Source organism: Pollachius pollachius, assembly GCF_949987615.1.
Source record: "Pollachius pollachius genome assembly, chromosome: 7".
Classification (NCBI taxonomy): Eukaryota; Metazoa; Chordata; class Actinopteri; order Gadiformes; family Gadidae; genus Pollachius; species Pollachius pollachius.
The window spans coordinates 22,250,668-22,277,825 of NC_136940.1; the positions used below are offsets into that span (position 1 = coordinate 22,250,668).

Here is a 27,158-nt window from a genome sequence, read left to right on the forward strand (position 1 = left end):
AATACTGTACATGCAAACAAATGTCTTTCAGCCATTGGCAAAGTAATTGCAATCTAGACTCAGATTGAGTGAGTGAAACATGAACGCATTATGATGTAAACATACATAATTCTGTAATATTGCAATATTCAAGTGGTAATCTCGACGATTTTCATGCAAATAAATGTTTGTTCAAGGCACCATGAGCGATGTCGTGGTTTCGGCAAACGTCCTGTGTGTTGTTGCAGATATCAGTCACACCTCCCCACCTCGCTACGTTTCCCCCCCGGCCGAAGGCCACACCGGATATAAATGCGGGTTTTACGTGACTCCTATCTCTATCTATCTTGTACCAATGAAGATAATGAATGCAAAGATGTCGCCAAAGAGAACGAAAACGGAAATCGTTGCCACAGAGATTGCCGCTTTAACAATATGCACAATTTTTCCCATAAATATGAAGACATTGCAGGCTGGGGACTGACGTGAGGGCGAAAGACACCAGCGCTCCGATCACAACGATGAAGTCCAGGATGTTCCAGAGGTCTCTGAAGTATGAGCCGTCATGGAGGATCAGACCCATGTTAATCATCTGGGGAGCGAAGGAGAGAAGACAGCCATAATGTGAAGGGAGATGTACATCTGAAGTCAGAACTTGCTGTCTCTATAAGGGGTTCTGTCTGTTAAGAGATATATTGTTTCTCTTTCTTTTGACAAATGTACTTATAGTGAGTCACTTTGGATTAAAGCGTCTGCTAAATCCATCAATGCAAATGCAATTGTAAAGGATTAGCTTTTATGTGAACACCTTTATCCAAATAATCGTACATGCAGTCTATAAATTGTTAAAAAAAACATTTTTTTTTATACTTTAAAACCATTGATGTTGTATAATATTCTTCCTTACTTAGCCTAAGGGTATCATCTTAATTATAATATTTTGTGTCGCTCCCCCTTAGTATTGAAGTAAATTTTAAACTCCACCAAGCATACAACCCATTCGCAGTTCTCCATGTGTTTACCAACCTTGATAATCATTTCAAAGGTGAAGACTCCAGTAAACACATAATCAAAATATCGCAGCGCCTGTAAAATGACATGACAAAAGGCATGAAAATGGCACGGTTTTAGTCCCCAAAGCTGGCTCTTACAAACACACACAGCCAATTCACACACGCACACATTTAGTGAAACTGTTTCCTTTCAACAAGACTTTTGAGGAGACACAGAATAAGAGCAACATTTGTTGAAGCCGGTTAAGGTAATTTGTGGACAAAGTGCTTTTTATGTTTCTCATGTTCCTGTTGCCAGGTCATTTGAACAACAACTGTTTGAGAAATGAAAGCATACACAAACATTACAGGCAGGTGTTCACAATGATCCGCTGGCCCGTAAAAGAAACCCACCTTGTTCCAGCCTGAGGCGGTGTCCACAGGGTCCTCTGCTGCCAGCGCTATGCTGCTGGCTGCTATGACCAGCAGGATGCAGGTCTCAAAGTACCTGAGGTTCACCACATAGTGGCAGGCCCGCCGCACCCTGGGGGGGGAGAGAGGGAGAGAGAGACAGAGCGAGAGAGGGCGAGAGGGAGAGGGAGGGAGACAGAGAGAGAGAGGGAGAGAGGGAGAGAGAGACAGAGAGAGGGAGAGGGAGGGAGACAGAGACAGAGAGAGAGAGAGAGGGAGAGAGGGAGGGAGACAGAGAGAGAGAGGGAGAGAGGGAGGGAGACAGAGAGAGACAGAGAGAGAGAGGGAGAGAGAGACAGAGAGAGGGTGAGGGAGGGAGACAAAGACAGAGAGAGAGAGAGAGGGAGAGAGACAGAGAGAGAGAGAGGGAGAGAGGGAGAGAGAGAGTGAGAGTGACAGAGAGACAGAGAGACAGAGACAGAGAGAGAGACAGAGACAGAGAGACAGAGAGACAGAGAAACAGAGAGAGAGAGAGAGAAAAATAGAGATTTTTATCTAATAAAAAAATAGGTTTCTGCTTATTTTTGATTTTGGGAGGATACTTTGGGCCCTCAGGGGGAGATGGTGTTGTGTAATGTAGTCATGTGAAGACCACTGATACTGTAACTGTGATTCTTGCCTGTTTAAATACAATTGACATGACGCCATTTTAAGAAGACTAAACCCTAAACCCTCTCAAGAGAAAACGTAAAAACGTAATAAATCGACGCGGGCGTAACATCACTCATAGAGCCATCAGTTCAGAGCAGCAGCCAACACAGCCTCCCCTCCCAGAGTCCCCCTTCACGGCGAGACCCCGGTGACTCACGGGTTGTTGGGTGTGAAGATGAACATGCTGTTAGGGGGGACGGTGCTGACGGGCTTGCTGTCCTCCGTCTCCCCCTTCTCTGACGGACAGCCCTCCGAATCCTTACTGTTCACTGCGGTGGTGGTGGGGGGGTGAACCAGAGGTGAGACCAGAGGAGAGGACGAGGACGATGGAGGGTAGTAAGTGGAACAGTGATAAGAATCAGGCAAGACCCAGGGGAACACTGGGGTAAAAGGTGAATTGATTGGATCTTTAACTTAAAAATAAGTTGAAGATCCAATCAATTCATCAATTACTACATTACTACATCAATGAACCAATATCCAAAACAGCGAACCAATTAACTGCCGACCAATCAGCAATCAACCAAAAGGCAATGACTAAACCAAACCACTCAAACAACAAAGTAAACAATAAATCACCCATCGCCAACCAATTCCTCCAATTGTGCAACGTCATTAATAAACACAGTCATGAATACACAAGTCGATCAACCAATCACATACTACAATCAGCTCTTCCCTTTCACCTGTGATAGTGGAGAGCTCCATGGCAGAGTGTACGTTGGGCATGTCTATGGTGACACTGGAGCCCAGCTGAGACCTGTCCTGGTCCAGACACAGGGCGGCGCTGTGGTCGGGACCTCCGCTGTCGTCTCCCGGGGCACCAGGGGGAGAGGGTGGCCGGAGACCGGGGGGCTCCCACTGCTCTGCTGGGGCCCCCTGGTTCTGGCCCTCTGACAGACCTGGGTCAGAACTGTGTTCTCCCTGTGGTCTGCAGGAACAGACACACATACACAGACATTATGTGGAGGAGGATTATGCAGCGTGTTCACATTTGAGCTTCAGATTTGAAGGCCCTTGCATTGAGACTGTTTGTATAGTCTTACTGTACTGGGTGTAACCGCAACACATGGGATGGGACTTTGTATGTTCTCTTTGTGATTTGCATTCCTGCAGCGCTTTTAAATCCATCAACACTCGATCGATCAATACTTTACTCTATTTGTTTGGATGTTTGTACGGGACAATCAAGTGTGAAAGGCAGTTGCAGGTCCAAAAGATATCACAAGCAGCTTACAGGACACCAACAAGGTGCCTTGACATCTTACTGATCTCAGATCTCAGAAAATGTTTGAAATGGACAAGGTTAGAAGACCCACGGGAGACAGCGAGTCTCACCTCCCCTCTCCAAGCTTCTCCCCCCCGGCGTCCTCCTCCTCCTCCTCCTCCTCCTCCTCCCCGCTCCTCCTCCTCCGCTCCCGGCTGACTGACCTGCTGGCCGAGCGCTGGCCCCCTTGACCTCTGCCCCCGGCCGGCCCCCTCCTGCCCCTGGCCAGCGCTCCGTGGCCCCCCGCCATCTCCGGGGTCAGGGCGTCCCCGGCGGCGGGCGGGCGGAACTTCTTCACGGCGCGGTGCCGCCGCTCCCCGTTCCGCATGGGGCTCCGGCACCCGTTGACGGGGCCGAAGTGGCCCCTCTCCGCCGGCTCCGACTCGGGCGGCTCCGGCACCGCCAGGGTCAAGGGGGGCTCCGGACGGGGCGCTGCGTCGTCGTCGTGGTGGTCCGACGCCGCGTCCACAGCCCCCGCCGGGAGGGCGTCCGGTGGGGAGAGAGCAAGGGCCGCGCCCGACGGACCCGTGGGAGCCGTCGCCGGCGGGGGGTCCGGCGAGGCCAGGGGGTCCGCCGCGGCCAGGCGCTTGAGGCTGCCCAGCGGGGTGCTCTGGTTGTGTTTGCCGTGCAGGGACAGCGGGCGCGGGAGGACCCCCGGTGGCGGCGTGGCGGCGGCGGCTCCGTCCTTGTTCTCCTCGCCGCCGGTGCTGTTGTGCAGCACCTCGCGGCTGGACATCTGCCGGTGCCTCCTCAGCTGGCTGGTCCGCTGCTCCCACACGGACATGGTCATGCGTCGCCGCCTCTCCCTCCTGGACATGAAAGAGTTACAGGGGTTGAGAGGGGGCGGCGGGAAGGCCTCCCGGAAGCTGCCCTGGCTCTCCTCCAGGGAGTAGGAGTGGGCCGGCCGGCTGCGGTGGATGGCCCTCTTCCTGTACAGGTAGGGCCGCCTCCTCCGACTGCCACTGTGGAGAGAGACAGAGGGGGGGGGGCCGTGTCAGTGGGGCGCCCGAGACTCAGTGTGCACCGTAGACCTCATCGTTTGCATTTCTGCATCAACCACTAATGCATTGGTTTGATTCAGCGTGCATTGTTTACATTACTGCATCAGACACTAATGCATTACTTGGGGCGGAAACATTCAACTAATACATGAGTCTGAATTGTCTGTATTGGACTATTACCCTACTGTTTCATATACTAATGCATTAGATACCAATGCATTAGTTTGAGTGCAAGCATTCAAATTTGCCATTCTGCTCAGGGCAACTTAGTTTAACAAAAACACATTTGTTTAAACAGCAAAGATTCACTAGACCAAGGTAGATTAACACAATTTAATTCTCTTTTTGTAAACAAGCAAACAAAACCGTTGTCTCAAGCATGTCCTTGTTGTAACTTTGATCGGTGGTTTTGAAACACTTCATACACAACATCAAAGCAACTCCATTTTGATGAGAAACTATTGGCTGAATCAATGAAGATGTTATGTATCAGGTCAACCAAACCAGAAAAAGTTACTGCGCTACAATCAAAAAAGAAGTTGAAAATGCAGAAGGATGCCAGTGGTGTATGTATATATGCGAGATTCAAAAATAAGAGTTCAGTGCTGGGGGAGCACAGAGAGGGGGGATGAAAGCAGCAGATTACCCATGGAGATGAGAGCAGAACACTAACGCAGGTAAGGAAATTAGACAGGCGCATGAGAGAGGGGGAGAGAGCTGAACAGACACTGTTACTTACTGTGGCGTGGACTCTTGTGTGGTCCGTGTTATCAATGAGCGATTGGTTGAAAACAAGACATTAGTGCTTTTGTGAGCAGACATAAAACAGGCCGAGAGACACACAGCGAAACAGCACCCAACCTCGACCCACTTGCACTACAATGGGTTGATTATAGTTGGTTGATTGCACTACAAACCAGCCATTTAGCAAATATATGTCAGGGTTATTGATTGAGTACTTTGACATGGGACTTGGACCGTTATCATTGGCAAATTAGTTTAGCTAGACATATGGCAAAAGAAAAAGATAAATAGATTTGACTTGAAATCGTACGCATCACAAACTGTGCATGCTGTGGTGAGGCTCACGTTGGGAGGGGGGGGGGGGGGAGGGGTTTCACCGTGTGTCTCCGTTGGAGCCAAGCAAACATCGACAAACAAGATGGTAGCAGAGTTAGAGCAATTCAACCGTTCATCAAACATCAAACTCAAGCGGCACATGGATAAGAGGGAGAGGACCCCGCCCACCCCCCTCCCCCAAGGTGGACCGGAGGGGGGTACGGACAGGAGAGGGCTACAGTATGGTGGACAGGTATATAAAACAATGAGAAGGTGGGCTCCGTCACCAGACAATACAGGGAGAGAGAGAGAGGGAGAGAGAGAGAGAAAGAGAGAGGAGGGCTTTAGCATGATCAGACATCCCTTCCAAAGAAGCATGAGCACACTGACGGATCTCTGAGCAGCGACGCCCCATGTCCCAGTAACCAGTCGTCTGGTTCCTCATGCCAGTCTCAAGAGTGGAGGAAGGTCAACATGCTGAGGCTCGCGGCGTTCAGAGATCGGAATGCTCGTCAGCGATTCCAATGCATTAACCGAAACGGCATCCACGGGAGGAAGAGAGAAAGCACTACGCTAAAGAGACCGGAGATCCCAACCAATACAGAACCATTCGCTTTGCATTGCGTTTGAAAGGCATTCTCATGTGCAGGTCTTTATGCATGGTGATGATGTAAGAAACGCTTTGATTGGTCCACCTTAAACCATGCAGTCCAAAAGTCATGCGGGCATGCCCGGGGTTCAGTCATCACAAGTCATTTTCCCACATGCTCCATCCTCCACCCTAGGTTTTGGTCAGCAACACACACCCCCATGCAGGTGCCTCCTGAGGCCGGTGGAGGCCGCCTTACACCGTCCCTCTCCCCCTCTCTCTCTCCTTCTCTCCCTCTCTCTCCCTCTCTCTCTCTCCTTCTCTCCCCCTCTCTCCCGCTCTGTCTCTCTCCTTCTCTCCCTCTCTCTCTCCCTCTCTCTCTCTCTCTGTCTGTCTGTCTCTCTCCTTCTCTCCCTCCCTCCCTCTCCCTCTCCCTCTCTCCTCCTCCACTCAAAGACCACTCAGAGTCAGGAAAACAGTGATAAATTCACTGGATGGCCTCCCTGAATACAAATGGTGTATTCCAGACATGCCTGCGGTGCTCCAGCGTCCTATTGGTTCTGACAGCAGGCCGGCCATTAGGAATGTCTTTGCTCTCAATCGCTCTACCACCTGCTGCTGCTGCTGCTGCCACTCATCTGGGGGAAAACTCTGCTTATGCTATTATTCCTGTCAGGCTTTTTGTTTGAGAAGCGAGACTAGTGAACGGATGAGGTGGAATGGCTACAAGGGAATCATTAAATAGACTGATAAATGTAATGTTACATAATAAAGGAATAATAAGATTGATGAATAAATGAACAACTTAGTCACGATCGGCCTAAACTAGATGTAATTGTGTTCCTAGAGACATGTAGACATTGGCTCATCCTTATTGGAACAACTGTGTATGAAAATCAATAGCTTAGTTCCTACCATTGCTTTGATTCATCACTAAATGGATTATAAGAGTATGACCTGTAGGGATCCAGGAGGCAACAAAGGTCAAGTTATCTTGTCTCCATGGTTACAATACAAGCAACTCAACCGCCCCCCCCCCCCCCCCAACTCCACACACACACACACACACACACACACACACACACACACACACACACACACACACACACACACACACACACACACACACACACACACACACACACACACACACACCACTTCTACTGGGAAGCCTGCCAGTAACCATAGCGACGCAGAGTTCAATTCAGAGGAAATTACAGAGCTGGAAGCAGAAACAACTGTCCTGATAGTAGGCCTTCCAGTACGCAGTCGTCAACAGCCCTCGTGGTACCCACCGCCCCCATCCTACAACACCGTCCTCCCGAGCCCCCCCCCACCCCCACCCCTATCCCACCCCACCCTCGTCCAAGCTGCTTGCAATGATCCACCCAAATGCCATTTCCTGGCCTCAGGACGGAGATGACAACCCTAGTGCTCCGACCCACCGCTCCCACAACGCGCCACGGACAGCTCCGCCCGATAACGCTGTGGCGGAGCACCGTGACGCTGCCAGACTTTTAACAGAGGCTACCTCGACCCGTCCCTGGGTTCACCCAGGGAAATGTTACGGTAACGAGGCATTCCCCTGGGGTGAGGCGGGGAGGGGGGAGGGAGGGAGAGAGAGAAGGTGGAGAGAGAGAGATAGAAGGTGGAGAGAGAGAGAGAAGTCAGAGAGAGAGAGAGAGAGAAGTCGGAGAGAGAGAGAGAGAAGGTGGAGAGAGAGAGAGAGAAGGTGGAGAGAGAGAGAGAAGGTGGAGCGAGAGCGAGAGAGAGAGAGAAGGTGGAGCGAGAGCGAGAGAGAGAGCGAGAATGAGAGAGAGAGAGAGAGGCAGGGAGCCAGAGGGGATCAGGCAAGGGGAGCAGCTTGCGACACACTTACTCTGAAGACATGAGGGAGGACATGGCTCCCACCTCCCTGGCCTTCTGGAGCGCATGCTGGCGGCCTCAGCCTCCTCTTCGTCCTGAGTGAGAGAGTGAGAGAGAGTGAGAGTGAGAGTGAGAGTGAGAGAGAGGATAAGGATAGTCAGAGAAAGGGAGGATAGAGTTTGGGAAAGGAGTAGTGAGGAAGGTAATAAAGCTCAGAAGAGAGGGATAAGAGTAGAGATATAGTAAGACCATGGTTTTCATAAACCATACCATTGTTTGCCATTTGTTTGGTTTCTATTGTTGTTTTTTATTTTTACCTTGGTGAGTTCTTGTGCATTAGCTAGGTTATCCACAGCGATGGCCAAGAAGACATTGAGGAGCGTGTCTGGTCATTACGTTCTTAAGGAAATGAATAAACTCCCTATGAAGCAAATATGCTCTTCTGTGACCTAGGTGTCATCTCAATTCTCAGACCATAGTGATGCTCTGCAGGGAAGCTGACATGGCTATTGCTCTATCGAATACGTTTTCTTTTTATCCTAATATTATTTAAAATGAAACTATTGTGCCAAAACATTTGTATAAAATTTGTACAATTTGCATTACATTGTTATCAGAAAAATAAGGTGTGTAAAACAAATGACTATATTATACACTTTGGGTATAAATGATCGATGCTTCATGTCTAACAAAGTGCAGAAGGATACAGTTTCCGAAAAGGGTGAGGACTATAAAGTAGATGGAAGACCACATGCCGGACCCCACTCCTCCCTGGGAGCGGATCCCGTTGTACATCACCTCGTTCCAGTCCTCTCCGGTTAGGATCTGGGAACACACAGTGAAACGATGATGACACACACACACACACACAAGCCCAAACAGAAGCCCCCCCCCCCCCCGACACACACACACGCAAACTCCACTGTGATCTATATTAGCTGTGCGGAAATGAGGTCTGAGTCAAACCACACTTTTCTTCTTCCAGCTTTACTTGACATCAAGTGTTTACTTATTAATAGTGTGCTAATAAGCTAGCATACCTATTTACTCGATGAGGAAAGAATTATCACCTCAAACAATACACATAACAGTGTGGCTCTATCTTGTTGAATTAGTGAATTGTTATTGTAATTATGTTGGGCTGAAATAAAACTGGAAGTACAGTTTGGATGGGTCTTTACAGACCTGGAAGACGGTCATGATGGCTGCAGGGAAGGTGTCAAAGTTTGTTGGAGTGTAGTCTTCAAAGATGAACCTGGGGCAATCACATCACACACACTCACACATATAAAGACCTCCGCTTGGCCTTTTGAATTGCTTCCACTAGCTGTGTGGAGCATTGCTTAGTATTTTGAAGCTGTTGATCTCATCCGTGACCTTACATAATAATAGTCTTGAACAACAAGTACAAAATGCTAAACAAAAGTTTGCGTGGCTGGGAACAGTTTAATAATGGAGAGAATTGTATATTAATAATCAATACTGTATGCCATTTACAAAATATATATATATATATATAACAACATGATTGTGTTTTACTGCCTATGTGTGAGAGAGGAAAATCGAAACACACTATATCCTATTCTTTCTCCATGAATTAATGCTAGATCTACTGCATGATTTCCACATTGCTTCAGCTGGTCATCAATGTGTTACCTGCCACCAAAGAGCTGCATGCCAAGCAGTGCAAACACCACGATGAAGAGGAAGAGGAGGAAGATGAGGGAGATGATGGACTTCATGGAGTTCATCAGAGACACCACCAGGTTCCTCAGAGACGCCCAGTACCTTGAGAGCAACAACGTACCATTTAAATAAATGACATGCTCACAATGTTACTTGATTAAGGGCAAGAGATGCTTCAATTCATGTAATGAACACAGCGGATGTGTGCTGAATGAAGATTGCTTTTTTTCTTGCTTGTCCACCACAGATAGAAGCTACAGAGTTGTATCTCATACAAGGTTAACCATTTATCAATCAAAAAATATAGAGACACGCTTTGATAGTGAGCCGTTGCTGTCAACATGGATAAGAAGTAAACTTCTCCAGATATTACAGTATCTCCACAGTTCCAAAGTATATTTTAATGCTATGTTGAATAAGGCAGTAGTTCTCAAACTAAGTACCCCCTTCACCGACACAAACCATTTTTGGGAGAAACATGGGCCTTTGCTTAATGCAACTGTTGACATATTTCTCGCCACAGGTGCTGAATCCTAGCCTGGCTAACGCAAGACCTCATCTCAATCTAGCAGCGTGAAATGAAAATGTGCGCAAGGCAGCGTGGGTTTACCCAGGCTAGGTTAATCCCATTAAAATAAATTCTTCCTGAAGCTCACGACAATTTGGTGTTTCTGGATGCGCTTTCTTTTTCACTGAATACATTTGTCCTTGTTTACATTTCTACTACTTTTCCATTATCACGATTTTTTTGTTGTGTAGCTTTCAGAATAAAAAGTAGCTATATTAGTATTATCACATTTATTTTCTGAGTACACCCTGCACTATCCAAAGTACCCCTAGGGGAAGGCGTACCCCCACTTGAGAACCACTTGAATAAGGGATCAAAAAAGGATCTGTTTTGACTGGGTATACTGACTTGGTGATCTTGAAGATCCTCAGCAGACGCAGGGCGCGGAGCACACTGATGCCGAACGAGGTGCCAGGCCTGAAGAAACCCCAGAGCACCTCGAAGATGCTCCCCACGATCACCTACAAGCACCACCAACACACTGGTGAACATACGCTGTATGTATAGATTCACCTGCACCACCAACACACTGGTGAACACACGCTGTATGTATAGATTCACCTGAACCACCAACACACTGGTGAACACACGCATATATATAGATTCACCTGCACCACCAACACACTGGTGAACACACGCTGTATGTATAGATTCACCTGCACCACCAACACACTGGTGAACATACGCTGTATGTATAGATTCACCTGCACTACCAACACACTGGTGCACACACGCTGTATGTATAGATTCACCTGCACCACCAACACACTGGTGAACATACGCTGTATGTATAGATTCACCTGCACTACCAACACACTGGTGAACACACGCTGTATGTATAGATTCACCGGCACCACCAACACACTGGTGAACACACGCTGTATGTATAGATTCACCTGAACCACCAACACACTGGTGAACACACGCTGTATGTATAGATTCACCTGAACCACCAACACACTGGTGAACACACGCATATATATAGATTCACCTGCACCACCAACACACTGGTGAACACAGGCTGTATGTATAGATTCACCTGCACCACCAACACACTGGTGAACACACGCATATACATAGATTCACCTGCACCACCAACACACTGGTGAACATACGCATATATATTTATTCACCTGCACCGCCAACACAGTGGTGAACAAACGCTGTACACATAGATTCACCTGGAAGCAGCACCAACACACTAGTGAACATATGGTGTACATATAGAATCAATTGCACCATCAACGCACTGGTGAACATATGGTGTACAGACAGATTCACCACCAACACACTGGTGAACATACGCTGTATGTATAGATTCACCTGCACCACCAACACACTGGTGAACATGTGGTGTACAGACAGATTCACCACCAACACACTGGTGAACATATGCTGTACGCATAGATTTACCTCCAAGCAACATCAACTTACTGGTGAACATACACTCTACATATATATTCACCTGCACCGCCAACACAGTGCTGAACAAACGCTGTACACATAGATTCACCTGGAAGCAGCACCAACACACTAGTGAACATATGGTGTACATATAGAATCAATTGCACCATCAACGCACTGGTGAACATATGGTGTACATATAGAATCAATTGCACCATCAACACACTGGTGAACAGACGCTGTACATATAGATACACAGTACATGGAGGGAGAAGGCTTTCCTTCCTCATCAGCTAATTTCCTTTCTAAACACACGTCTCTTATTGTGCAACTTGTGTAAAATCAATACCCAATGTTTCCCTGACTCTTTAGTACTGACAGAGGAGGTGTGTGGAGTGTGTGTGGACGACGGCTGGTTTAAGCAGCCTCACTTGGCCTGAGTCAGACTGATAAGAAGCTGGGGCCGGTTGGGGCTGGGTGAGGCTGCACGACTGTCGTGCATTGAGTAATCAATACCAGCCCTCACCACTCACACTCCACAGCGCGACAGGCCGTCGGCCTCGCCCTGTTCCTCTGCTGTCACCACGGTGTGATACAGAGGGAGTGAGACATAGAGACTGAGCGAAGGAGGGAACTGACGCTGCAGTCGAAGCGGTTGAAGGAGGAGTGGAAGTAGAGCCGTGGGCCCAGGCTGTACATCTTCAGGAACATCTCGGTCAGGAACAACGCCAGGAACAGGAACTCTGCATAGTCTGGAGGAACGGGGAGAACACGACACAGGCTGAAGGAGCGTGTTCCGGCGTTCTGGCTGCTGTCGCGCTCTTTGAGATCACCCAGACCCCCGAAGCTATGCTTTGACTTACGCACAGCTTAAGGCATTTTACACTTCTTCCAAAATGAAAAGTACTTAAAGTAAGAATCAGAGATGCCTTCTTAAAGTGGACACATTATACCACCTGGTGTGAGTGTGATTAGCCAGCACACATCTCGGTGGACACGCCCACTTGTCATGTCAGCAGCCGATTTTCAAACCCGCTTGTAATGGCTAATCACAATCACACCTGATGGTATAATATGTCACCTGGAAGCCCGAAACAGGCCACATTTTGGTTAGGGATCGAAAAGGGTGAGGGAGAGTAAAGATGACAAGGGCTGTGTTAGAGATCTTCAACAGAATGAACCATGTCAGCCTGCTTCCTGCGTTCTGATGTGCATTCTAAACAAGAGCTTACACAGGAAGACGGAGAGCCAGGGCGGCTGGTTGTGGTGGACGATGGCCACACACATGGTGTTGAGGGCCACCAGGCCCAGCACTGTCCAGTAGAAGGTGTGGGTCTTCACCATGCGCCGGATGGAGATACGCATGAGACGCTCCTTCCGACGGAAGTACGCCGTGGGGCCGCGCTTGGCACTCCTGATGCTGGCTCTGGGCATGGGGATACCTGGGAGAGAGAGAGAGAGAGAGAGAGAGAGAGAGAGAGAGAGAGAGAGAGAGAGAGAGAGAGGGGATGAGGAGAGAGAGAGAGAGGGGGAGAGTGAGGTTGAGGAGAGAGAGAGATAGGAGAGTGATAGAGAGGGGGGATGAGGAGAGAGAGAGAGGGAGGATGGGAGAGAGAGAGAGTGAGGTTGAGGAGAGAGATAGGAGAGTGATAGAGAGGGGGCATGAGAAGAGAGAGAAAGGGAGGGAGGATGGGAGAGAGAGAGAGATAGGAGAGTGATAGAGAGGGGGATGAGGAGAGAGAGAGAGGATGGGAGAGAGAGAGAGAGAGAAGATGAATTGCAGTAAAGAAACCATCATCTTCTTAAAAGGACAAAAAAAGATCATTTCAAAACAGCAAAACAGTGCTTTAGTCCTAAGGGTGCTCTTTGAATTGAATTGTGTCTCCAATCTCGTTCTCCAGTACCTCTATGCTTGCTTTGCTCATATGTGCCCTTCACCCCAGCACTGGAGGGCTGCTGGAAGGCCCGCTCACCTACAGACGAGATGTCCCCGTACGAATCCTCATCCGAGGGGCCACCGCGCGGCACGTCCAGCCCCCTCCTCTTGATGGTCGTGGCTCTCTTCAAGACTGCAAGCCAGAGACGGTTAGGCACAGGGGTTCCTCTCCACAACGTAGCCAAGCACGGTACACAGTGCGAGGGCACGACCACAGACGATGCGCATTCTGGAGCAACCCCGCATGACAACAGCAGCAAAGCAGCGTCTTCAGAATCGTCACTTTTTAGTTTAATCACGTGGAACCGGCAGACGACCCAACGACGCAGTGACGCGTGTCGGAAGCTCGGAGCGTGCGTTCTCGTTCTAGCTAGTGAGTTTCTATCGGAGTCATGGAAAATACTGGAAAGATCGCAAACAAAGTCAATGATAAACGGAAACGACTGTGGAAGCTATCTTAATGCCTGCAAAGTCGTAGCCGCTAGCAATAAATTTGCGCTTGTTAGCGTTACAGATGAAATTACGTCAAAATGAACGCCATCATGATAATTTCAACTTGATTGCAAATCATCTGCTGTGATTCTAGTACGGGCTAATCAGTGATGTTATACCCATGCTCAGATCAAGGAAGCTTGTTGCAGGCCATGCATTCCTATTGGAGTAGAAGTGCGTTCATTCACATACCGTGCAGTGCAAAACATGCCTTACCACTAATATGGCGGATTAGCATGGTGACAGTGTCTGGGTTTGGTGTCCGTGTTCAATCGCCCTATTCCTGTCCTTCATCCACTAACAGACTGAGGCTGGTGGTCTACATTTGCTTGAGAATGTTCTCCCTTGTTTTTAATAAGGCGCTCAACAAACAACTGCACATGTACACGTACACACCTGAAATAATGATGCAATTTCACGAATGGAAGTGTGCGTTACGGCAGGAACACCATTTACACACACTATTATCAAACACACACGCAGGCACAAACACACACTAACACAACACATGCGCACTGCTTTTGGGTCCAATTGTTGCTAAGGCAACTTCTATGTGCCGACTTTCTTTTAATCAAAGCTATTAGGGCCGCTGCTTTGTCTCCATTAAGGAGCTCCTGCTGCTGTGTCTTTCCAAACTCCTGGGTACTGTTACTCAGCACTAGCCACAGTCTCATCAAGCTTGCATACCCCTAGTCTACAGCGCCAGGGTGTTCACTTTAATTTAGGACGATTTTTCCACTTATAGGAATGCCTGTTTTTTTATTTAAATATATGTCGGCGTGTATGTCTTTGCATTTGCATGCTGTGTGTGCGTGTGTGTGCGTGTATGCGTGCCGATATGTGTGTGTGTTTGTGTGTATGTGTGTGTTTGTGTACGTGTGTGTGTATGTGTGTATGCACACTCATACGCGCATGTGTGTGTGTGTGTGTGTGCACGTGTGCTTGCTCATGTGTGTATGTGTGTGCTTGCTCGTGTGTGTGTGTGTGTGTGTGTGTGTGTGCGTGTGTGTGTGAGACACAAGAGCCAGAGCGGTCAGGCAGAGGGGGTTCTCACCATAGGTACCCCCTGTCCTACACTCTGGGAGTCTTGTCAGAGCTGTCAATCAATCAACATTTAGTAAAAAGAACACCTATTGGTTTGGAGTGAAGGAAAGGTCACCACGACTCAGTGGTCAGCCTATAGCTGGCCACTGAGTGGGACCAGGTACTTTAAACACTCATCAACCATCTGCCTTTGTATTCCATGCGACTTTATACTGGAACATAATGTGTTTTGAGTCATTATAGCGCCCCACAATGCAGGTTTAACTATATCTGCAAAACGTCTATGTGTGTCATTTTCTGTGGTCAGAAAAAGCTGTGATTGAACACAATGGTCCTTTCGGTTTAAAACCAAGAAAAGATTTGGGTGTTTGTAAATGAGTTTATCTCGCCTTAACTTACACATTGTAGGATTTGGTCAGAAAACCTTTTTCATCACTTCAATAACTCTCGTATTGAAGGATATGTTTTTTTAAGAACATAAACAACATGATAACAAAGTCAATCCATAAAATACCATCATGAAAAATCTGAAAAGTTTGGATGTGAAAGATGTTGGCTGAGAGGAAAACTTAAGGTTTCTTTCTTACCATCCAGAGCAGAAGTTCCTGAATTCTTATTCTCCTCAGCGAGCATCACCTCCTCTGGAATAGTAATCAGTCGGAGAGGGGGATTCAGACAAACTCCCTGGATAGATGAACTGTTAACAGGTTCTTGAAAACTAACATTTTAATACTTAGAAGACATCAATTTTTCTGAAAATTAACATTTGGGAGAAAATGCAAATGACGATGATTCCCATGAGCTCTTGCAATTAGCATTCAGACCCTCAGTAATCGAGTCAATCATAGCAAGAGCTCAGATTCAATATTTGATATGTGCTCTCCAGTCATTTAGCAAACACTTTAATCCAAAGTGTGATTCCCTCGAGATCCATGTCACTAATGAGCAGGTAGCAGATCAGGCTTGACTCAAGGATTCACACGGATTCAGCCTGTGTGGACGTTGGGGTTCTGAACCCGGAAACCTCGGAGTGGGCGGTACCTGCTCTGTCTATCCAGGCGCGGTAGCCGTTGAGCTCCCTCTCGATCTGCTGCTGGCGCCGTAGCTTCATGAAGGCCCTCCGGTTCTCCACTCTCTCCCTCTCCTTGGCAAACTCCCTGGAGAAACCAACCAGTGGTCTGTTAAGCCCCTCCCTCTGTACCCCCGTCCCGGTCTCATCGCTAGGCATTCACAACGATGACCTCATTGAGATGAATGAGACGATTTTTTGGCGGCAGACGGCGGAGGAGGGCTATTTCTGTCAAGAACTGACCTCGCCTCTTCATTTAGAGGCAGCAGAGGTAGAGTACAGGAAAAATACAAAAGGCTTAGAGAGAGGGGGAGGAGGAGAGAGGACATGTTATGGCAGGAGAGGAAAGGGGAGGATGGAATAGGAGGGGAGACAGGAAAGGAAAGGAGAAGAGAGGAGAGGTGAGGAAGGAGAGGAGAGGAGAGGAGAAGAGGGGAGAGGAGAGGAAAGTGAAGGTACGATAATTTACGACAGGAGAGAAGAAGTGAGAAGAGAAGGGAAAGGAATAAAACAGCGAGGCTAGGAGAGGAGAGGTTATGTTGATAGAACAGGAGCGAAGAAGAGGAGGAGAAAAGACGAAGAAATAAATCAGGGCAAATGGATAGAGGGGACAGCGAGACCAGAGCACCAAAGGAGGGAGGGGAGGGCTAGGAAACGACAGAGTTGAGAGGCGCCTTCATTCTTCTCCCTGTGGAGATAATGGCAGTTGATTGCCGATTAACCTTTTGTGCAAAACTCATTAACTTATATAGACTGACACCATGTAAAAAAACAATGGCATGCGGCTTGACAGGGGCAAGCCTGGCAAACAGACAGCCTCAGATAACCTGTTATGGAACAGAGCACACAAAATCAGCCCATAAACCAAGCACAAATCTCATAACGCGCCAGACTGAATGTGACGACTAGAATTTAATCGAATTGAAGCCATTTCGCAGTAAATCTGCAGTTATTCCAGTTTGTTGACAGCGGATACATCGTGTGGGTGGATTGTCTTTTCTATGAGGATGTTTCGGAGAATCAGGTCATTATAAAATGACTCCCAGGTCAAGAGGTGGGAGGATGGCAGCTGGTACACGACACGCTATAACGTGTACATTAACATGTTATACCGTCACCCCAGACAGTACAAACAGGTGTGACGCGCGAGTGTGAACCCACCCAGAGAGGACTCCCAGCACCAGGTTCAGCACGAAGAAGGACCCGATGATGATGAGGGGGATGAAGTAGAGGCAGTTCCACGTGGGCCCCAAGGCATCGTTGGTCTGGAGCCACCGTAACAGAATTAGATTTCCAGGAAGTCGGGAAGCAAAGGAAAAAAACAGCTCAAACAGCAGCGCGTTGCAGGTCAACGCGACTCCAGTCCCAGTTCACCTAGACTCTGCATAGCCTCCCTGCTTACCGATGGTCCCTTTTACTGTAAACAGTTTTGACGCTAAGACTGGGCTCAACTGGAGCCCAGCCCTTATGAATGTTTTAATTTCTAAATAAACTGTCATCCCGTCACTGCAAAAATTGGCTTCTTGTTGTTGCTGTCATGCAATGTACACATTTATTACTGCGTATGTTTATAAATTCATGCATTATGAATAAATACAGCGGTTATTATTACACATTCAAATGACAGACTGAGGCATCAATGTCCTTCTGTGATGGTGAGGTCCGCTATGTAGTTATTATAGCCTGGTTGGTATTGTGTGTGGGTGCTGTTTGAGGGCTGGGTTACGTCTCTCGGGATCGGGGGGTGTTAATAAGATGGCTGGCGGTCGTTGAGGTGATGCCCTGACTGTGTGTGCCTCCAAGCAATAGCGTGAGACGTGAATGTGGTCTGAACTGTAATAACTCTGCTCCCCAACCCTGTGTCGCCATCCCCACAGACGAGTGAGGGTGTGTGTGTGTGTGTGTGTGTGTTTATGGTAGCCTTGCTCTAGTTGTGACTCTGTTAATGATGACTTAAAATATGTGTGAGGTGTGACACGTGATGAGTCATTGTGCGTGTCTCATGTGTGTGTGTGTGTGTGTGTCTGCATGTGTGCATGTGTGTTTACATGTGCGTGTGTAAATGCATGTGCGTGTGTGTCTGCATTCGTGTGTGTGTGTCTGCATGTGCGTGTGTTCACATGTGCATGTGTGTCTGCATGTGCCTGTGTGTGTATGTCTGCATGTGTGTGTGCGTGTGTGTGTGTGTGTCTGCAGGTCCATGTGTCTCCATCTACGTACATTATAGAGCACAGTGGTCCAGCCCTCCATGGTGATACACTGGAAAACAGTGAGCAGGGCAAACAGGATGTTGTCGAACTGGGTGATCCCGTCGTTGGGTCCGATCCAGCCCTCGGTGCAAGTGTACTTGTCTGGACACTGGCGCACTCCGCAGGGGAACTCGGACAGGGAGGAATCCACCGTCTGGTTCTCTGAACACATAGGAAGGACCCGTGATCGAAAAACATTAACCAACCAGAAGAAGTTATTGTCGTGACAACAGGAGAGGCCTGGCCAAACGGGCCCTAGGGCAGCACGTGGTCTCCGGACCATTTGATTGGCCATGAAATTCTGCGACAAAAGGGTTTGAGCTTTGGTATTTGTTGTGAAATATTGGGTGTCTGCAGAATATTTGAAACAACATTTCTGATAAATGGGGACATTTTGTGACGTATGCGGGAATCGTAGAGTGACTACTAACATCAGACTGAGATCAAGATATTTTCACTCTGTTGTTCGCTTTCAAACAGAATCTCCTGTATGATTCCTGGTCTTGCCATGACGACTAGTAAAACTATTTTGGCATCGTCATTGAAGATGCGTTTGTGTTTGTCGGTCCTCACAGTGACATATTCAGAGACGTCATAAAAAAAAGAAAAAAAATGAAAAAGTCCTCCATTTAAATGGCACAGCGCTAGAGAAATTGCATTCGAAGGCAGAGCAAAACTACGACACAAAAGTAAAAAAGGAAACAGAGGGAGATAACACAGTGTGTCTATAAACCAAGCCGTGACCGGGGATTGACAGCCTTAGATGGCTGATAACAACCAGGAGTGCTCTATGCACCATTGTGGCCAGCGCTATTGTCATCCTGTATTACTCTGAACAAAACGGGAGGGCAGGTTTGTTCAAATCTCCAGGTGCGATCCTGCGTGTCACTCATGTTTTGTGGCGAGGGCAGCTGGCTGGGAACACAAAGGCACTGCGTTCTCCGTCGGTCTTGCTTACTGGATGTCTGCGTGCGTTCACAAAGGCTTTGTTTGTGTATGGCTGTACATACATATCTGTGTGTGTGTGTGTGGGTGTGTGTGTTGGGGTGTGTTGGTGTGTGTTTGTATATGTTTACATGTGTATATTTGAACGACAGACAGACAGACCGACAGACAGAAAGAAGGTAGGTAGATAGACAGACAGACAGACAGACAGACAGACAGACGGATAAAAGGACAAATATATAGAGAGATAGAGAAAAAATGAACTTAATCCATCTCTGGTGGATTAAGTACATTTTTGTACTTAATTAAGTACATGAATACTGTGTATGTATACCTGCATATATGCATATGTGCGTATATGTGAATGACTATTTGTGTATAAGTCCATGTTAAATCAATGTGTACGCGCATCCATTCCTGTATGCATGTCACTTTGCATTGTATCTCTCTATGATGGTGTTATCATGACGACAGTGTGTGTTTACCCAGAATCCCCAGCTGGGGCCTGCAGGTCTGGTGCAGCTTGCCGCTGTAAAACTCCAGGCCGATGATGGCGAACATGAGGATGGCGAAGAAGAGCAGCATGCCGATCTGGAGCAGAGGAACCATGGCCTTCATGATGGACTTCAGGACGATCTGGAGACCTGGAGGAGGAGGAGGAGGAGCCGGCAGGGGACACATGAACACGTCGCCACTCGGTGTCGAATAAGTGTGTGACTTTACTCGAAACACACAACTATCCGTGCAAAGACGACGAAGGACATCGTCTCGTTTATATAGTTTGAAAGGTTGTTTTGCAACCGTCTCGACAGACTGCTGGTCTGTGTTTAAGTCAGAGGGATGTGTTGTGCGGGCGTTCTGTAATCTGATGCGTGACTTCAGTGGGGACGACTGTGGAGATGCTGTAGTGCTGCTACTCACTAGGGATGCCTGATACCAGCTTGAGTGGTCTCAGCACGCGCACTGCCCTCAGGGTCCTCAGGTCCACGGGTATGTTCATATGGGCCCCTGCTGTGGCCAGGATCCTATACACACACACACACACACATGCAAGACCACACACACACACACACACACACACACACACACACACACACACACACACACACACACACACACACACACACACACACACACGCGCGCGCATGCAAGACCACACACATTCACACACATAGATACACACACACACACACACAGGAAAAGTGTAACGTTATCATTGAGTGAATAATGCAACTATGTTTATAAATAACGGTGTCTTTCCTTCCATTTGATTCCAAATTATACTGTTGATTACCCAAACACACACACACACACACACACACACACACGCACACACACGCACACACGCGCACTCACACACACACACAGTGAGAGCTGATAGCAGCAGGGACTAAACAGGATTGTTTGTGGGGCTTTTGGCTGTTTTCGATGTGTGTGGGAGGATGGCTGTGACAACTGTTATTTAGGATGGGAACAAAGAAAGCTGCTCCCTCAAGACGAGAAAGAGACACCCAGAGGCTGGGGAGACAAGGAACAACATGAACACGCGCACACACACACACACACACACACACACACACACACACACACACACACACACTCACACACACACACACACACACACGCACACATGCACACACACGCACACACACACACACACACACTCACATGTGACAAACAGACGTTACACACATCCAGGCAACACAAATCCTCAGGAGCTGAAGTAGGTTGTTTTCTCCGACTCCCCTATGCGTGTTCATGTGTGTGTGGGTGTTTGCATGTGTGTGCACGTGTGTGTGTGTGTGTGTGTGTGTGTGTGTGTGTGTGTGTGTACACCTGACCTTCTGCGGTGCAGTTCATGGGGAAACAAGAGAAAGGCTTGGCTGACCCCTCTCCCCTCATTAGTATCTCTGGTTCTACAGATATCCTTTTCATCTCAGCCTCTCTCTCTCTCCTATTTCATCAATCTCCTATATCCAACCTTCATTTATATTACTGTTGAAACATGTCTTTTTTTTCTAATGTTGGCCAAATTTCTCCCACATATCTATTTTAGCTCTTTTCCCCCATATGTCCCACTAAGTCTGTGGATGCATCCTCCCTCACTCTGCCATTCGCCTCCTCTACTCTCTATCTCCATGTCCGTCTCTCACTTCCAACACTGTCCCCCCCCCCCTCTCTCTCTCTCTCTCTCTCTCTCTCCCCCTCTCTCTCTCTCTCTCTCTCTCTCCCCCTCTCTCGCTCTCTCTCTCTCCCCCCCTCTCTCTCTCTCTCTCTCTCTCTCTCCCTCTCTCTCTCTCTCTCTCTCCCCCCCCCCTCTCTCTCTCTCTCTCTCTCTCTTTCAATCTATTTCTGTTCCTTTGTTTCCAACTTTTATTCCATTGTAAATATTCAGACTTGTACACTCTAGTTCTGTCTTGGCCAGACGTCACAGTTGAAGCGAATACTACCTGTCCTTTATGAAGGCATTGGCAGAGGTGAAGGGGATGGTCAGAAATTTTTTGAATGCACCAAAAATTGCAGCAAAACGAAGGACAAGCAAAAAAGAAGTTAGTTATTAAAATCAGCAAAACAACTAAAGATAAAGATATAACTCCAATGTGTCAAAGGTTTCTCTACAAATTATGAAACCATCAACACATTAACATGGCTGTGTTGGCAGGTAGTTAAGATACCAACAGTGTTGTGAGCTACAAGTCTTCCTCCATCATGTAACGTGCCAAAACCTTTCAGAGTAAACGCAGAGTCGGAGTCTGAGAATGTGTCACATTCTCATGGTTTCATGGTGAGAATTAGTCACGTCTACACCATGCTGGTGAGACTGGGGTGTCAGCTGCTTTTATTGGGAGAGATAGGGAGAGATAGCAATAGAGAGAGAGACAGAGAGGGAGAGGGAGAGGTAGAGAGATAGATAGCGATAGTTTAAAATAGTTCAGCGTCATCAGGCGTATAAATAGATCGCTCCCATCTGAAACACACTCACACACCGTCTCCTTGTCCACCCCTCTTTCTCACACTTTCCCCCAGCCAACTCTTCATTTTTTTAACCTTACTCTCGCTATCTTTTCCTCTTCTTCTCATCTCCTCCTCATCCTTCTGTCACACCCAATCTCACACAATCTCATCCCTCTCTCTATATCTCTCGCTCTCTCTTGCATACATCCTTCTCTACCTGCCTCTTCTAATGATTACCCCCCCTCCCCCTTCTTTCTCTCTCTCTCTCTACCTCTCTCTCTCCCTCTCTCTACCGCTCTCTCTCTCGCTCTCTCTCACTTGCACACATACATCCATCTCAACCTGCGTCTCCCAATGATTAAACCCAACCCTCCCCCTCCACTCTCTCTCTCTTTTCTCTCTCTCCTTTGCTGTTGCCATCCAGTTGTTATGGAGACAAGGTGTGACAGCCATACAACCCCCCCTCCCCCCTTCCTGTTTTATTTAATCCACTGTTTGCCAGCAGATCAAAATTCCAACCTCTATCTCTCCCAGAGATAATTGGAAAAAAACACAAAACACAAAAAGTAAGTTATCTTTTGTGGCCAGGTGGCTAACATTCCCCAGACACAAACATGGATCCCCGTGGGAAACAAAAGGCTTGTTTTTATCCCCCCTCCTTGGGGGGATAAAACCCCTTCCGTCAGTGTCTCTGGTCGGCGATGTCTGACGGGAGGTTGTAGCTGCGGCGACGTTTCCCCACACAGTAACGACAGCTCTCCGCTGTGTGAGTGATCGGTGCTGACAACCGCTAAGGACAATGGCACTAATGCCGTGACTTCTGGACCGCGTCAGCCCCCGAGCGAGGCGCTGACAACCATCCTGAGCGGAAGCTTGATGGGAGTCCGTCGGAAGTCGGATTGAAACAAACACAAATAGTAGTGTACCAAAGACATTTGGGTTACTGCAATCGGTGTTGGGAAATGTCCTGGCTGTTTCACTCTATATCGGGACGCTAGCTGTGTACTGTGGTGATTATGCGTGGTTTCACTCTTTTTGCATTCAATTCAAAACAAAACAGTCTGTCCGTTTATTTATATTTTGTTAAATGCCACAGAGAGGGAAATTCTTCAAAATAACTGCAATTCAGTGGATGTTCAGTGTGTGTGTGTGTGTGTGTGTGTGTGTGTGTGTGTGTGTGTGTGTGTTTATTTGACAGTGCGTGTGTAAAATGACTTAAGATTGTGTTAAGGCACTCCTACACTGTGTGTTCTGCTGGCTTTAGCTGATGTTAAACCTCTCCTCCCACTGCACCTTTTCTCCTTCCATTACACGTGTGTGTGTGTGTGTGTGTGTGCGTGCGTGTGTGTGTGCGTGTGTGTGTATGTCTGTGTGTGTGTGTGCGTGCGTGCGTGCCTGCGTTCGTGTCCGATATGAAGCAGTCAAGCTCTTATGCAAGAGGAAAAGCAAATATAATCTTTCTTTGTGTTTGTGAAAGCAGTCCAAGTGTTGGCTAAAATGTTGGTTTATTTGTTGGCTAAACGTTTGGTTCTGTGGCTAGGCTCCATAGTTAATTTGGATAAATTATGGATCAGCCATATGGTAAAAGAGAGGGGCAGAGAGAGGGACAGAGGGGCACACACATGTCCACCTAAACACACACACACACACACACACACACACACACACACACACGGGCACACACACACACTCAGAGGACGATATTTATAATAATATTGATCAATATATATATAATATAATATTGATTGAAGTACTGACCTCCTGTGCTACATTTCAGAGTCATGAATGTTGTCTGGGGGTTAAATATAACCCATCCCAATACTCCTCTATATAATTATTCAGCACGTTTACTCTGATTATCCAATGGACTGTTTCATCAGGCATGATTTATTCATGGTTTGGTCCTTGAGCTCTCTCCACCACTGTTAATGAATTTTATGCATTTCTACCTTTCCAGTCTGAAGTAAACATTACATATTTGATAGTCCATAGTCAATAACAGAAAAAACATCAACATCAACAAATGTATTAACTGTAACAGTATGAATCTGCTCTACATTTTAACGCAAGATTTTTAAGAAGAGAGAAATGGATTATTAAATACAGAAATGGAGAAGACAAGAAAACAAAGTACACAAGAGGATGAAAACACGCATAACGCACAACCAATACAAAAAGGGAGGGTTAAGTGTATTCCTGGTAGTGGATAGTGTTCGGTTCACAGCCAAAAGGTCTTATGTTCAATCACCTGGGTCCTCATTCTGTTCATAAGGACCCATACACTAGGTGACTAACCACCCCTATTCACTGACGCAAGTCCCATTGGAATAAAAGCACCTTAATGAATTACCTAATAGGTGCCACAGCGAGACAGGGCTTGTGTAAAAGATGCCATCAACAACATTCAACTGGATTAAGTAACATCAGTCAAGAAGCTACCGTTGCTGATGCCTCTTATATAATTTGCCATTTTCTTTTTTTACAATTGAATACAGAACTGATCCCTGCTTGGCGGTTAACATTCAGCAAGGATATTCTATTTTTCCCTGCAATGATGTAATGTGCAGCCTTGCTTTCTCAACGGCCTCCCACTGGGATGGGAGGGGTCCCTGAAGGGTAGGGTATCTGAGGAGGAAATGTATGGAACTCACTCTCCCCAACGTACACACACACTAGTGTAGAGTTTGATCTGGAATAATTTGGGTTACTGGATCAATTTGAACACAAGTGGTGTAAAACTAATTAATTGCATCAAATGCCATATATTAAAAACGCCATCTGAACACAAACAATTAAAATGTTATTTTAAGTGCCAACGCATTTCTTTCAAGTGCCAATGCTAATTTGCAAGTGCAAATTATCTAAATGCAAATGAAAGGCAGGGTCTTTTTTTCTTTTTAAAGGCTATTAAAAAAATAACATGAACACAAACTGACAATTTGGGTTTCATCTTTCTTCAGTGAGGGTGCAATACATGATCTACATCTAATTACATTTCCCACTGCGAGTGGGAAAATCACAGCTTCCTTTCAGCTCGCCAAACAATAGAATTCAAAATGACTCCAGATTTTCTCTCGCTTCAAGACGTCTTTCATCTCCAGCCCTTTAGATCAAGTACTTTGGTAGTCTCAACAGTTCATTCTGCCTTTAATTCAAAGTCCCCTTCAAGGGCCAGAGAGAGAGTGAGAGAGAGAGAGAGAGAGTGAGAGAGAGAGAGAGAGAGAGTGAGAGAGAGAGAGAGCGAGAGAGAGAGAGAGAGAGAGAGAGAGAGAGAGAGAGAGAGAGGGCAACAGTGGAAGACTGGCTTGGATAGATGAGGCAGGCTTGACTATGGAGTTAATCAGTACCAGGATCATTATTTCATATCTGTAAATTCCTACGGAATTTCCAATGAACCAGTGTGCTTACTACTAACAACCTAGTACTGAGCGTGGGCACGTGATTTGAATGTCACCCTTTAAACAGTTCCTAGCTCTTTCCCTGCTGAAACCACTATGATTCATTGTCAACACTTTTTTCGATTTACAATACAAAGGCTTGTTCAAAGTGAGAATTGCCCTTTCATTTCTGACAGCATATCCTTCCCCGGCACTAGTTTACTTAAACAGGAGCTCACTCAGGCATGCACGCACACACACACACACACACACACACAAACACACAGACACAGACACAGACACAGACACAAACACACACACACACAGACACACACAGACACACACAGACACACACTCACAATAGAAAGAACACAAAATGTCCTGTTCTTCACCGATCCTGTATGGATGTGGAGGACGGAACCCTCGCGGTCCTGGCTAACTGTGGAGACATTGACCCGGGAAGCAGCGGGACTGGAGCCAGTGACAGCCTGACCCGGGGCGGGGTCCTCAGTCGCCACGGTAACTGCTCTGGGGGACGCTCATGCCCCCGCTGCGTCCAGGCTCATCAATCAATCAGACAACAGATGGAAAATAAAATGGGAGAGGGCATCTCTGTGTGTATGCGTGTGTGTGTGTGTCTGTGTGTGTGTGTGTTAGTGTCTTTGGTTTGAGAGTGAGGTTTCAACACTATAGCTAAGTGCTAATAGCTAAGCGCTAATAGCTAAGTCGATAGCTAAGGCGATCTCTGTGCTGCTACGTTTCTGTGTCTTTGCGTCTGATTGTGCGAGGGAGACGTTTCCAACAGGTGTAGAACTGCCAAGTGAACAGAAGGGGTTTTTGGCTTACACACACACGCACATACACACACAGACACACACACACACACACACACACACACACACACACACACACACACCACTAATACACATACACACACATGCACAGACACACATACACGCACAGACAGTCAACAAAATGACACGCACACATGCATGCATACACACTCACACACACACACACACACAGAACCACACCCACACCCACACACAGTTTTCAATTCAGGCATGGTGTGTTCTCAGAAAGTGTGACGAACACTACACAGCTGTACGCATCTGTCTCTGAGACCGTGTTTATACTGTGAGCAGCAGTCCTCAACCACAGAATTCAGTAAGCAAGAGGAGAGGGGGGGAGAGGAGGAGAGGAGAGGGGAGGAGGAGAGGAGGAAGTGTAAGAGGAAGAGGAGACAGAAATTATAGAGGGGATGAGAGAGGAGAGGAGAAGAAAGACCACAGGAGATCAGGAGGAGTATAGAGGTGATGAGGAGGCGAGGAGAATCACATGCTAGAACTGGAGAGGAGTCGTCGAGGACCACGTTAGAATACAACAATTGACAGGAGAGGGACCACGAATAAAAGATTACAGAACTAGGTATACTAGAAATATAAAAAAGGTAAAAGTATAAACATGAACAGAGAAAGATAAATCAAATCGACCAGGGAGCGGAGAATGGGATGCTGTGATGCTCTATTCATCCCCGACATGCTTGACTGGTGCGGGA

General features: G+C 47.2%; 1 protein-coding gene across 1 annotated transcript in view; it reads right to left on the minus strand.

The window, feature by feature from the left end:
- The window catches only part of cacna1ea (calcium channel, voltage-dependent, R type, alpha 1E subunit a), a gene marked incomplete at both ends in the record, with an annotated part of 81,696 nt that overhangs the window by 16,660 nt on the left and 37,878 nt on the right, over window positions 1–27,158 (minus strand). Inside the window, 23 exon segments of the mRNA XM_079740055.1 lie at window positions 447–571; window positions 1,006–1,065; window positions 1,386–1,515; window positions 2,251–2,362; window positions 2,780–3,024; window positions 3,525–4,322; window positions 7,889–7,946; window positions 7,949–7,970; window positions 8,193–8,260; window positions 8,583–8,700; window positions 9,061–9,130; window positions 9,532–9,663; window positions 10,478–10,590; window positions 12,173–12,285; window positions 12,766–12,975; window positions 13,507–13,602; window positions 15,016–15,057; window positions 15,593–15,646; window positions 16,047–16,162; window positions 17,236–17,339; window positions 18,295–18,485; window positions 19,754–19,912; window positions 20,190–20,293. Of these exon segments, the coding sequence (XP_079596181.1) occupies window positions 447–571; window positions 1,006–1,065; window positions 1,386–1,515; window positions 2,251–2,362; window positions 2,780–3,024; window positions 3,525–4,322; window positions 7,889–7,946; window positions 7,949–7,970; window positions 8,193–8,260; window positions 8,583–8,700; window positions 9,061–9,130; window positions 9,532–9,663; window positions 10,478–10,590; window positions 12,173–12,285; window positions 12,766–12,975; window positions 13,507–13,602; window positions 15,016–15,057; window positions 15,593–15,646; window positions 16,047–16,162; window positions 17,236–17,339; window positions 18,295–18,485; window positions 19,754–19,912; window positions 20,190–20,293 (3,240 nt within the window).